General features: G+C 41.6%; 1 protein-coding gene across 6 annotated transcripts in view; it reads right to left on the reverse strand.

Annotated features, from left to right (window-relative positions):
* The window catches only part of LOC142138903 (uncharacterized), a 73,042-nt gene that overhangs the window by 21,840 nt on the left and 39,084 nt on the right, over window positions 1-12,118 (reverse strand). For all 6 annotated transcript variants that reach the window (XM_075196003.1, XM_075195999.1, XM_075196004.1 and 3 more), the window contains one exon: window positions 5,757-5,815. In XM_075196003.1, the coding sequence (XP_075052104.1) occupies window positions 5,757-5,815 (59 nt within the window). The remainder of the gene's footprint in view (window positions 1-5,756; window positions 5,816-12,118) is intronic.

Below are 12,118 nucleotides of genomic sequence, written 5' to 3' on the forward strand. Positions count from 1 at the left end.
CCTGAATAACCTTCATAGTTCAGTGGTTAGTTCAGGAACTGGGGCTAGGACCCTCATCGGTACAGGGACACCTAAATCCCGTGGTCCAGTTGGATACACACCAGCAACACCCTCCTCGTCAACTTCCTCCACAATCTCCATCAGATTCAGTCCTGCAGCCCAAGTCAGCAGCCAGACTGAGTCCTCCTCAATACGGGATTCATCCGAGGAATCCTGCAGCGGTACGCCTACTACTGCCACTGCTGCTGTTGCTGCTGTTAGTCGGTCATCTTCCCAGAGGGGAAGTCGTAAGACCGCTAAGTCTTTCACCAAACAATTGACCGTCCAACAGTCGTTTGCCATGACCACCAAATACGATAGTAGTCACCCTATTGCAAAGCGTATAACTGCGGCTGTAACTGCAATGTTGGTGTTAGACGTGCGCCCGGTGTCCGCCATCAGTGGAGTGGGATTTAGAGGGTTGATGGAGGTATTGTGTCCCCGGTACCAAATCCCCTCGAGATTCCACTTCACTAGGCAGGCGATACCAAAAATGTACAGAGAAGTACGATCAAGTGTCCTCAGTGCTCTTAAAAATGCGGTTGTACCCACTGTCCACTTAACCACGGACATGTGGACAAGTGGTTCTGGGCAAACGAAGGACTATATGACTGTGACAGCCCACTGGGTAGATGCATCCCCTTCCGCAGCAACAGCAACAGCTGCATCAGTAGCAGCATCTACAAAATGGCTGCTCATGCAAAGGCAGGCAACATTGTGCATTACAGGCTTTAATAAGAGGCACAACGCTGACAACATATTAGAGAAAATGAGGGAAATTATCTCCCAGTGGCTTACCCCACTTAGACTCTCATGGGGATTTGTGGTGTCAGACAATGCCAGTAACATTGTGCGGGCATTAAATATGGGCAATTTCCAGCACGTCCCATGTTTTGCCCACACCATTAATTTGGTGGTGCAGCATTACCTCAAGAGTGACAGGGGTGTGCAGGAGATGCTTGCGGTGGCCCGCAAAATTGCTGGACACTTTCGGCATTCAGCCAGTGCCTACCGCAGACTAGAGGCACATCAAAAAAGCTTTAACCTGCCCTGCCATCACCTCAAACAAGAGGTTGTGACGCGCTGGAACTCCACCCTCTATATGCTGCAGAGGATGGAGGAGCAGCAAAAGGCCATTCAGGCCTACACAGCCACCTACGACATAGGCAAAGGAGTGGGGATGCGCCTGAGTCAAGCGCAGTGGAGACTGATTTCCGTGTTGTGCAAGGTTCTGCAGCCATTTGAACTTGCCACACGAGAAGTCAGTTCCGACACTGCCAGCTTGAGTCAGGTCATTCCCCTGATCAGGCTGTTGCAGAAGCAGCTGGAGAAAGTGAGGGAGGAGCTGGTAAGCCATTGCGATTACAGCAAGCATGTAGCTCTTGTGGATGTAGCCCTTCGTACGCTTTGCCAGGATCCGAGGGTGGTCACTCTTTTAAAGTCAGAGGAATACATTCTGGCCACCGTGCTCGATCCTCGGTTTAAAGCGTATGTTGTGTCTCTGTTTCCGGCGGACACAAGTCTACAGCGGTGCAAAGACCTGCTGGTCAGGAGATTGTCCTCTGAAGAGGACCGTGACATGCCAACAGCTCCACCCTCATTTTCTTCCACATCTATGGCTGCGAGGAAAAAGCTCAGTTTTCCCAAAAGAGGCACTGGCGGGGATGCTGATAACATCTGGTCCGGACTGAAGGACCTGCCAACCATTGCAGACATGTCTACTCTCGCTGCATTGGATGCTGTGACAATAGAAAAAATTGTGGATGATTACTTTGCTTACACCATCCAAGTAGACATGTCAGACAGTCCATATTGTTACTGGCAGGAAAAAAAGGCAGTTTGGAAGCCCCTGTACAAACTGGCTCTATTTTACCTGAGTTGTCCCCCCTCCAGTGTGTACTCGGAAAGAGTTTTTAGTGCAGCGGGGAACCTGGTCAGTGAGCGGCGAAGGAGGTTGCTTCCTCACAACGTTGAAAAAATGATGTTTATAAAAATGAATAATCAATTCCTCAATGAAGTACAGCACTGCCCTCCAGATACTACAGAGGGACCTGTGGTTGTGGAGTCCAGCGGGGACGAATTGATAATGTGTGATGAGGAGGAAGTAGACACTGTAGGGGGAGAGGAATCAGAGGTTGAGGATGAGGACGACATCTTGCCTCAGTAGAGCCTGTTTAGTCTGTACAGGGAGAGATGAATAGCTTTTTTGGTGTGGGGGCCCAAACAAACCAATCATTTCAGTCAAAGTTGTTTGGTAGGCCCTGTCGCTGAAATGATTGGTTTGTTAAAGTGTGCATGTCCTATTTCAACAACATACCTCTCAACTGCAGCTCATCCCTCCTCTGCGGGGATAATGTCTCCTGTGCTCTGACACGTCACTCTGTGTACTCTCAGCCTCAGGATCGGACACTACAGCTACCATGCCTCTTGTAGCAGCCCTCACTCCAGGGCCTCTTCCATGTGCAGTGTCCCCCTCTCTCTTGGGTTCACTATAGTGGCATGGAGTTCTCCCCCTCATCCAGGGCACACATTCCTTGCCCTGGCTCAGTCACCACGCTCAGACTTCCAGGCAATGCTGGGGGAGCCTGGGAGCTTCCACCCCAGGTCCCCAGCTACAACTCTCCTCTCCTGTGTCTTCTCTCTCTTTCTGACACTTTAAAGATCGTGCCTTTAAATGAAAAAGTCAGTCTTCATTGCACGACTATGTGCAAGTGCAACAGGGACATTTTTTTGGGTTTACAAAGTCAAACAATAACACTTCGACCCTGTCTGTCTGGGGTCTCTCAATGACGAATTGTCTGTAGCATGTTTGGAGGAGGTATTGTGGCCCCGGTATCAAATTGGGTACGGGGCCACCCCACTATGCAGTCCAGATACTTGTTTGGTGGAATTCCGACACGTGGAGGGTTTTTTAATTATATTGTGGCCTCGGTACCAAATTGTGTACCGGGGCCACCACACTACGCAGTCAAGATACTTGTTTGGTGGAATTCAGACCAGTTGAGGGTTTTATTATTATATTGTGTGGACCACTCTATCTATACCACACTACAACTCTATACCACTCTATTTCCTACTTTAATTCTATTTAATTCTATTTCCTACTTTAATTCTATTACTAATTAATTACCATAAAGAGGAACAAAAAAAACCAATTTTACCAAAAGTATAATATGACTTAGACTTACAAACACTACACTTTAAAGATCGTGCCTTTAAATGAAAAAGTCAGTCTTCATTGCACGACTATGTGCAACAGGGACATTTTTTTGGGTTTACAAAGTCAAACAATAGCACTTCGACCCTGTCTGTCTGGGGTCTCTCAATGACGAATTGTCTGTAGCATGTTTGGAGGAGGTATTGTGGCCCCGGTATCAAATTGGGTACCGGGGCCACCCCACTACGCAGTCCAGATACTTGTTTGGTGGAATTCCGACACGTGGAGGGTTTTTTAATTATATTGTGGCCTCGGTACCAAATTGTGTACCGGGGCCACCACACTACGCAGTCAAGATAGATAGATGCGTATTGCGTATCATAGATAAAGTACATTCAGTGGTGTGGGGCAAATTGAAAAATATTCCAAATGCACTGACATTATCAAAAACAAGAGGTTGTCACACGCTAAAACTCCAACATGTATATGATGGAGAGGATGGAGGAGCAGCCGTATGTGTAGTGTAATGCAGATCTGTTGAAGGTTTTTTATATATTTTATTGTGGTGCCCAGTGCCCACTCCTCTACGCAGTCCAGATACATTTATTGGTGCGAATCATAAAAGTTCAGGGTTTTTAATAGATATTGTGGTGACCCACTCCTCTACGCAGTCCAGGTACATTTATTGGTGCGAATCATAAAAGTTCAGGGTTTTTAATATATCTTGTGGTGACCCACTCCTCTACGCAGTCCAGGTACATTTATTGGTGCGAATCATAAAAGTTCAGGGTTTTTAAGATATTGTGGTGACCCACTCCTCTACGCAGTCCAGGTACAATTATTGGTGCGAATCATAAAAGTTCAGGGTTTTTAATATATCTTGTGGTGACCCACTCCTCTACGCAGTCCAGGTACATTTATTGGTGCGAATCATAAAAGTTCAGGGTTTTTAAGATATTGTGGTGACCCACTCCTCTACGCAGTCCAGGTACAATTATTGGTGCGAATCATAAAAGTTCAGGGTTTTTAAGATATTGTGGTGACCCACTCCTCTACGCAGTCCAGGTACAATTATTGGTGCGAATCATAAAAGTTCAGGGTTTTTAAGATATTGTGGTGACCCACTCCTCTACGCAGTCCAGGTACAATTATTGGTGCGAATCATAAAAGTTCAGGGTTTTTAAGATATTGTGGTGACCCACTCCTCTACGCAGTACAGGTACAATTATTGGTGCGAATCATAAAAGTTCAGGGTTTTTAATATATTGTGGTGACCCACTCCTCTACGCAGTCCAGGTACAATTATTGGTGCGAATCATAAAAGTTCAGGGTTTTTAAGATATTGTGGTGACCCACTCCTCTACGCAGTCCAGGTACAATTATTGGTGCGAATCATAAAAGTTCAGGGTTTTTAAGATATTGTGGTGACCCACTCCTCTACGCAGTCCAGGTACAATTATTGGTGCGAATCATAAAAGTTCAGGGTTTTTAATATATTGTGGTGACCCACTCCTCTACGCAGTCCAGGTACAATTATTGGTGCGAATCATAAAAGTTCAGGGTTTTTAATATATTGTGGTGACCCACTCCTCTACGCAGTCCAGGTACAATTATTGGTGCGAATCATAAAAGTTCAGGGTTTTTAAGATATTGTGGTGACCCACTCCTCTACGCAGTCCAGGTACAATTATTGGTGCGAATCATAAAAGTTCAGGGTTTTTAAGATATTGTGGTGACCCACTCCTCTACGCAGTCCAGGTACATTTATTGGTGCGAATCATAAAAGTTCATGGTTTTTAAGATATTGTGGTGACCCACTCCTCTACGCAGTCCAGGTACATTTATTGGTGCGATTCATAAAAGTTCAGGGTTTTTAATATATATTGTGGTGACCCACTCCTCTACGCAGTCCAGAAAGATACCTTGTTGCAACGTTTTGGACTAATAACTATATTGTGAGGTGTTCACAATACACTGTAAATTAGTGGAAATGCTTGTTATTGAATGTTATTGAGGTTAATAATAGCCTAGGAGTGAAAATAAGCCCAAAAACTTGATTTTTAAACTTTTTATGTTTTTTTCAAAAAAAATCCGAATCCAATACCTTAAATCCGAACCGAGACCTTTCGTCAAGTGTTTTGCGAGACAAATCCGAACCTCAAAAATAACGAAAATCCGGATCCAAAACACAAAACACGAGACCTCAAAAGTCGCCGGTGCACATCCCTACTTACACTGCAGCTTCTATATACATATTCCATACTTATTCATGGAGTGTCCAACAACAAATCTCTCCCTCTCTCTGTCCTCCAAGTGAGTGACTGTGTATCAATTAACATGTGTTTTTCCCCATTCACCCTCGAAGCTGGGCTGTCCCAAGTATAGGTTACTATGGTTTCCCTTGATGTGTTAATTAGCTTGAACACTGGGAGGAAGCCAAGCTATCACAGGTCTGTATAGATCATATTTCAAAGCCAAATAAACTGTTTTTGCTAAATAGAATTCTAATGAACAGGGGGTCTCCTCTTCATCACAACGCATATCTAGATTCGTTTCCTACCTATGTTGATGGTGGCCTCCTCTGTATGGTCTGGAGTGGGGTTTCCTAGGCGCAGGAACCTTCAAAAAAAAAAAAAAATGTTTAGAATTACTATTGCTGAATCTCCTCCATCTTCTTTGCATACAGACAGGTATAAAACAGGGAAGGGACAGACCACTAGAAGAATAACTCACTAGGTAACTAAAGCAAGAAAAAAAAACATAGTGTTGCTTTTATATGTAACTGAGGCTGGGTACACACTACAGAAAATGTCTCCTGATGCGATATTGTTAGTGAGTTTACCAACGACAGCAGTCCTGATCAGCTTGCCGATTAATGCATAAACACTATACACGTTGTACACGTGTACTTGTCTGTGTGGAGTTTGTATGTTTCCTTCGGGAACTCCGGTTTCCTCCCACACTCCAAAAACATTACTAGTAGATTAATTGACCTTAGTGTGTGTGTGTGTGTGTGTGTGTGTGTGTGCTGATGTGAGGGATTTCTCTGTACAGCGCTGTGGAATTAGTGGTGCTACATAAATAGATGATGATGATGATGATGATGAGGCTTCCCAGTTGCAATATCATCATCATCATCTATTTATATAGCGCCACTAATTCCGCAGCGCTGTACAGAGAACTCATTCACATCAGTCCCTGCCCCATTGGGGCTTACAGTCTAAAGTCCCTAACACACACACACACATGCAGACAGACAGACACATAGACTAGGGTCAATTTGTTAGCAGCCAAATTAACCTACCAGTATGTTTTTGGAGTGTGGGAGGAAACCGAAGCACCCAGAGGAAACCCACGCAAACACGGGGAGAACATACAAACTCCACACAGATAAGGCCATGGTCGGAAATTGAACTCATGACCCCAGTGCTGTGAGGCAGAAGTGCTAACCACTAAGCCACTGTGCTAAATAAATTTACATAAAGGGCTGAACTTCAGAGCACACAACACCCACAAACCAAAGATTCAGGATACGCAGAGACAACATCATAAATTTAAACATACACGCCCAGAAAGGCGTCACGGCTGGAGGAATTGTCGGCAGATTGTCGGACAGATGGTTGTGAGTATTGTAAGGGTAAAATTGTATGATTATTGATTTAATATCTATCATGTGCTATGCTTTAGAAACCAATATGTTATAACCTTAAAAGAAATCAGCAGATATTGTGTTCAGTTTTGAAGTAGAATTGTTCAAGGTTGTGAAACTGCATAACAGGATGTTCCCAGTGAGCAGAAAACAGCTCAAGGTTGTGAAACTGCAATGCAAAGCATTCTTTACAGATAAGACCAAGGACCCAAGGATGGGAGCAGCACAAGAAGTTTGGCAGAATGCTTGGAAAGAGATAAAGCAGAAAGAAGAAAGAATAGTTTGAACTTTAAAAAACTGCAACATACATAATTGTTGATTGACTTGTTGTTTTCATAATCTACTGTCTTATAATTGGTTGTTAAGCATCTATACCCCTGAACTTTATATATAAAGACACTGAAGTAGCTCCCTTTTTAGAACCGAATCAGAGCTGCTCAGCAATATATCACACATGAGTGTTTTTCTGTTCTTCAGTTGACTGAAATCAATGAAAATCTGAATGACATTGAAGGTGATTGATAGAAGTATCTGTGAACCCCCGATACCCCAACATTATGTACACACTGCAGGATTGGAATGACCTTGTTCCACCGTTGAATGAGATTTAAAAATCAAATTACCCTCCAATAGTACAAAATCTTAGGGTGCAGCTTGATACAATCGGGGGGTGCTGGCCTGTGTCCCTAAACTTTGTGTTTGGATGATGTTTTCATGATCTATAATATGTCTGTAATGCTCATCTAAATGTCTTGAAGTTTGTAAACATGCTGTGTGACACCTTGTTCAATGTACACAATGTGTTTTTTGTTAATGTCTACCTCAAAAAAAAAAAAATATTAAAAAAATAAATAAATCAAATTAAACAATATAATGTGCTTTGGAACGATAATCGCTCATCATTGGAGTGCACACACTAATGTGATATCAGACAAAAGGTCATTGATCATTTAATTTGCCCGATAATCGGCTGAAAAACCTGTATTGTGTACCTTGCCTAAAGCGATTAACACAATGGGCCTGATTGATTAAGGGGAGCAAAGCAAGAAAAGCCATTATTTTGCACATAAGGAAAATACTGGCTGCTTTAAACACAAATACTTGATAGCTTATTTGTACACTGAAATTTAAAGTTGATCTAGAACATGCCCTTCCCAAACTATAAATCTGTCCCCACATTTTAAATTTACCTCCCCCTCCATTGCAACATGGTTTTGCCAAGGAGCAACGTTACTCCTTTTTTTACAGACAATTTAGAAAGGAGTTGTATATGGGAATATGTGCTAAACTGTATTGCACAAATAAAAAATTAACTTACCTAATAGTGAGAAAGAAAACGTGCCCTTCAATTTGACAAACATTTGAGAAACAGTGGATTTAACTACTACCTGCAGTAGACAGATATTATATACAAGTTAACCCGTGTATGATACTCATGCATTCTAGTCAAATCAAGCTACTTAAGGTGTTAAAAAGGTTCTTGTCATGCATTTGGGCCTAGCCCAGGCCTCCTCAGGGGAAGAGCGCCCTTTTTTAACGTGATTTTGTCCACATGTCACCACCTCATCATTTTTCTCTATCACCTACTTAAGGTGTTGAAAACTCCCCACTGTCACCCCCGGCAACCACCAACCACTCCCAACTGTCACTTCTCCTTCAAGAAATATATAGGTCAGTGTATAACTCTGCCCAGCAGGTGGCGCTGCAGCTTGTTTTTTTTTTTTCACACACGCCACTAGGCATTTATATAGTAGATATATATATATATATATATCAAAATTATAATCAAAATAAATATAGTCATACAAATAACTTTTAACATTTAGTAGCGAGAACTTATTGACAAACCATCGCATTGCATGGTTTTTGTTTCAGTAACAATTTTTACCACTTATAATTCTTCCTGCTTTTCCTGAGTATAAAAACATACAAGTCAAAATACACAAACAATAACAAGACAATTCATGGACACAGATCTTGCAGTCAATTTAGCTCCTATCACAAACAGCCTTTGTGACATGTGTACTGTAAATGGTTAATCACAACAAATCCATGAGGCTTTCCTAGCAATTATTAATATCTTCAAAAATGCTGTTTCACACTCACTATCTTTGTCCAAAAACTGCCAGCAGAAGACTTATTTTCAAAGCTAGCACTTTACGGCAGCTTTTAGGTTCCCACAGTACAAACCAACTTTAAATTAACCAGAGTTATCATTAGCCAAACTATCCCCTGTATTTCGGTTATCTAGTGTTTAGAAATGACCAAGCTTAACTAGCATGTGAATTTGTTAGGGACCCAAAGAACATTATTAATTGGAATTTAATATGACAAAATAGTCATAATACTTAAAGTATACAAAAAAACCCCCCACTTTAAACAGGTTTCTTAAACTACAAGGAATAAAAACAGATTTATGTTTGTGTAGCTGCACCTGGGAGAGGTTGAAAAATTGCACAAATCTTCAATATGAGATTGACCAAAGAAATATCAATGGATATCAGTTTTCCATGCTTTTTAAACACACTGATTTTCTATCTCCCATCCCCTCCTTGTGAGGCCACCATACCAGGTCTATAAATATGTGAATGACATTCTTTATGGCTTTTCAACACTCCTCGTAGGATTTCTTAATCATGTAATATTTTTCTTTGGTACATCCCAGACATATTTTAAATGCATTCAATCTGTCACAAATTTACACACAGCACTCCCTCCTTTTGTGTCCCCTGCCCCGCTCTCCCCTATTATACATGTGCACTAATGTCCTGCAAACTAGTTCTTATCTACGTCCAATGGTCAGTATTTTGGTCCACCCCCCTCCCCCCCCAGCTCGGTGGCTCAGTGGTTAGCAATTCTGCCTCACAGCACTGGGGTCATGAGTTCAATTCGCAACCATGGCCTTTTTTGTGTGGAGTTTGTATGTTCACCCCGTGTTTGCGTGTTTCCTCCGGGTGCCCCGGTTTCCTCCAACAATGCAAAAACATACCAGTAGATTAATTGGCTGCTATCAAAGTTGACCCTAGTCTCTCTCTCTCTGTCTGTGTATTTCAGGGCATTTAGACTGTAAGTTATATAAATAAATGGTGATGATGATCCCTCAAGCTTGTTTACTGTTTATCCTGTGTTTGCCGACATTCTACCATGTAACCTGTTTGTGCTATCCCTGTATTGTTTTATGTCAAGCAAATTATCTCATACTATATTTCTCATTTTTTATTATGTCACATATCGCTTTTTACATTTACCCATCTCGTTTTACCTACTGTACAGTTCTGTAGAACTTTTGTGGTGCCAAATAAAAAAAATTATAATAATATGCATTATAATATTTATCAAGGTTGGCAGCCAGGGAAAGGTATATTAAGAAAATTGTTTAACAATACTGGAGGAAAAGATGGACTGGGTAATATGTGTTGAAGAGGAACATACACTTAGAGGTACGTTCCTCTGTAGAACAAGAATGACATTCTTGCACAAGAGTTTATTAATAGTGGTAATAAAAGCCACATTAGCAACACAAGTAGCGCATATAAGAGACACTGTGGCCTGGGACCATTGCCAATGGCTAATATAGATAATCAATATATCAACTTAATTGAAGTTGAATGATACAGGTTATATTATGCTTATATGCTTAAGATGTAATGAGTTTACATATTGAATTTGTCAGCTAATTTTGTTGTCTTTTAGCAGAAGTTAAACACATGCTTATGAAGTAATCTATTAATCTATTCTTATAACTTGCAACTGATCTAAGGAAATGTACCCTCCATGATGTTAAAAAAGTGAAGTTGCAGTGGGACTGCTTGGCTCAGGCCTGTTGCAAAGAGAAAAACCAATATACAGTGAAAAAACCCTTGATATGGCGCCAAAAAGTGTACTAAGTTGATAAAGTAATCAGAAGCAATCTATATAGAATCACAATAAAAAATAAATGGTGATATTGGACAGATGGGCAAGCTGCTGCAAAAAAACAGGTGGCTGCACCCACCCACAAACAAACAGTAAATCCAACTAAGTATGCAGCACTAGAACCTATCTGTCTGGACAATATAAAAAATCTAGGTCACGGATCATCAAATGTAAAAGTTTAATGTCATACCTTTTTGCTAAAAATATACAAATAACCTATTTGTGCTAATACGGACATAACACAGTGCACTGTGATCTAGTAGGCACAATACAGAAAATATATAGAAAATAATATAAAATATATCATAACATAACAATGATTTATTAATACATAACAGCGCTACTAAGTAGGTGATAATGACAGCTGTCTCGATGTAGCCAAAGTGATGTGAAAACGATATGCATATGAAAAAAAGCCTTCTGAGTAATTCCCACTCAAAAATAGCCAATAAATGCCATGGTTATCAGTCAAACCATGATGGTCAGTCACATTAAGACGAATGGTAGTGTCTTGATATCTGTATACAGCTTATAGGGGCACATTTATCATTATTCGGCAAAAGTGAGAAATAGTTATCAATCCTTATTGCAAGGATAAGGATTGAACTATTTCTCACATTTATTAAAAAGGGAACACAGAAACAGCAGTTCCGAAAAACTGCTGTTTCTGTGATAGAAAAAAAATCACACTTACCTCCCTCTTCGGACGCGCTGTCTCAGGATCTCCTCTTCTTCCTTCAATTGCGCATGTGCAGTGCACATGCGCACAAAGTCCCCACTCTGTCTCTGCAACTATCGTTGCAGAGAGAGCGCGCTGAGTGACAGGGAGGGATCATGTGATCCCTCCACACATGCGCTGTCCAGCTCTGCTCTCCGGAGCAGAGCTGACAGCAGTGGATGTCTTCAATTCGGATGATGTACGCCAGCTTCAGCTGGTGTACATTATCAAGACAAGTTCCCGAAAAAAAACATTTTTCGGGACTTGTTAGATTGCGGCCAGGAGCAGTCACCATTCTGTTGAATGGTGACTGCTCGCAAAAACGATCAGGAGTGCAAAGCAGCAGATATCCATGATATCTGCTGCGATGCACCTTTAATAAATTTGCGGAGGGCACATCGGGACTTTAACTCCACGATAAGTGCACAATAGTGCACTACCGTGATTTGTTAAATATGCCCCATAGAGCGTAGATGGTGTAAAGTTGGAGCTCAGACTTCATAAATGTTAAATGTCCGGAACCATAAGCAACAGTCCCACTTGTTCCCCAAGACAGTAAAAAATGACCCAAACGTGGGCAATAAAAGTTTGGGTACTCACTGACTTCAGCCGTGATATAGTATAGAACTGTCATACATCG

Source organism: Mixophyes fleayi, chromosome 2 (genome assembly GCF_038048845.1).
Source record: "Mixophyes fleayi isolate aMixFle1 chromosome 2, aMixFle1.hap1, whole genome shotgun sequence".
NCBI lineage: Eukaryota > Metazoa > Chordata > Amphibia > Anura > Limnodynastidae > Mixophyes > Mixophyes fleayi.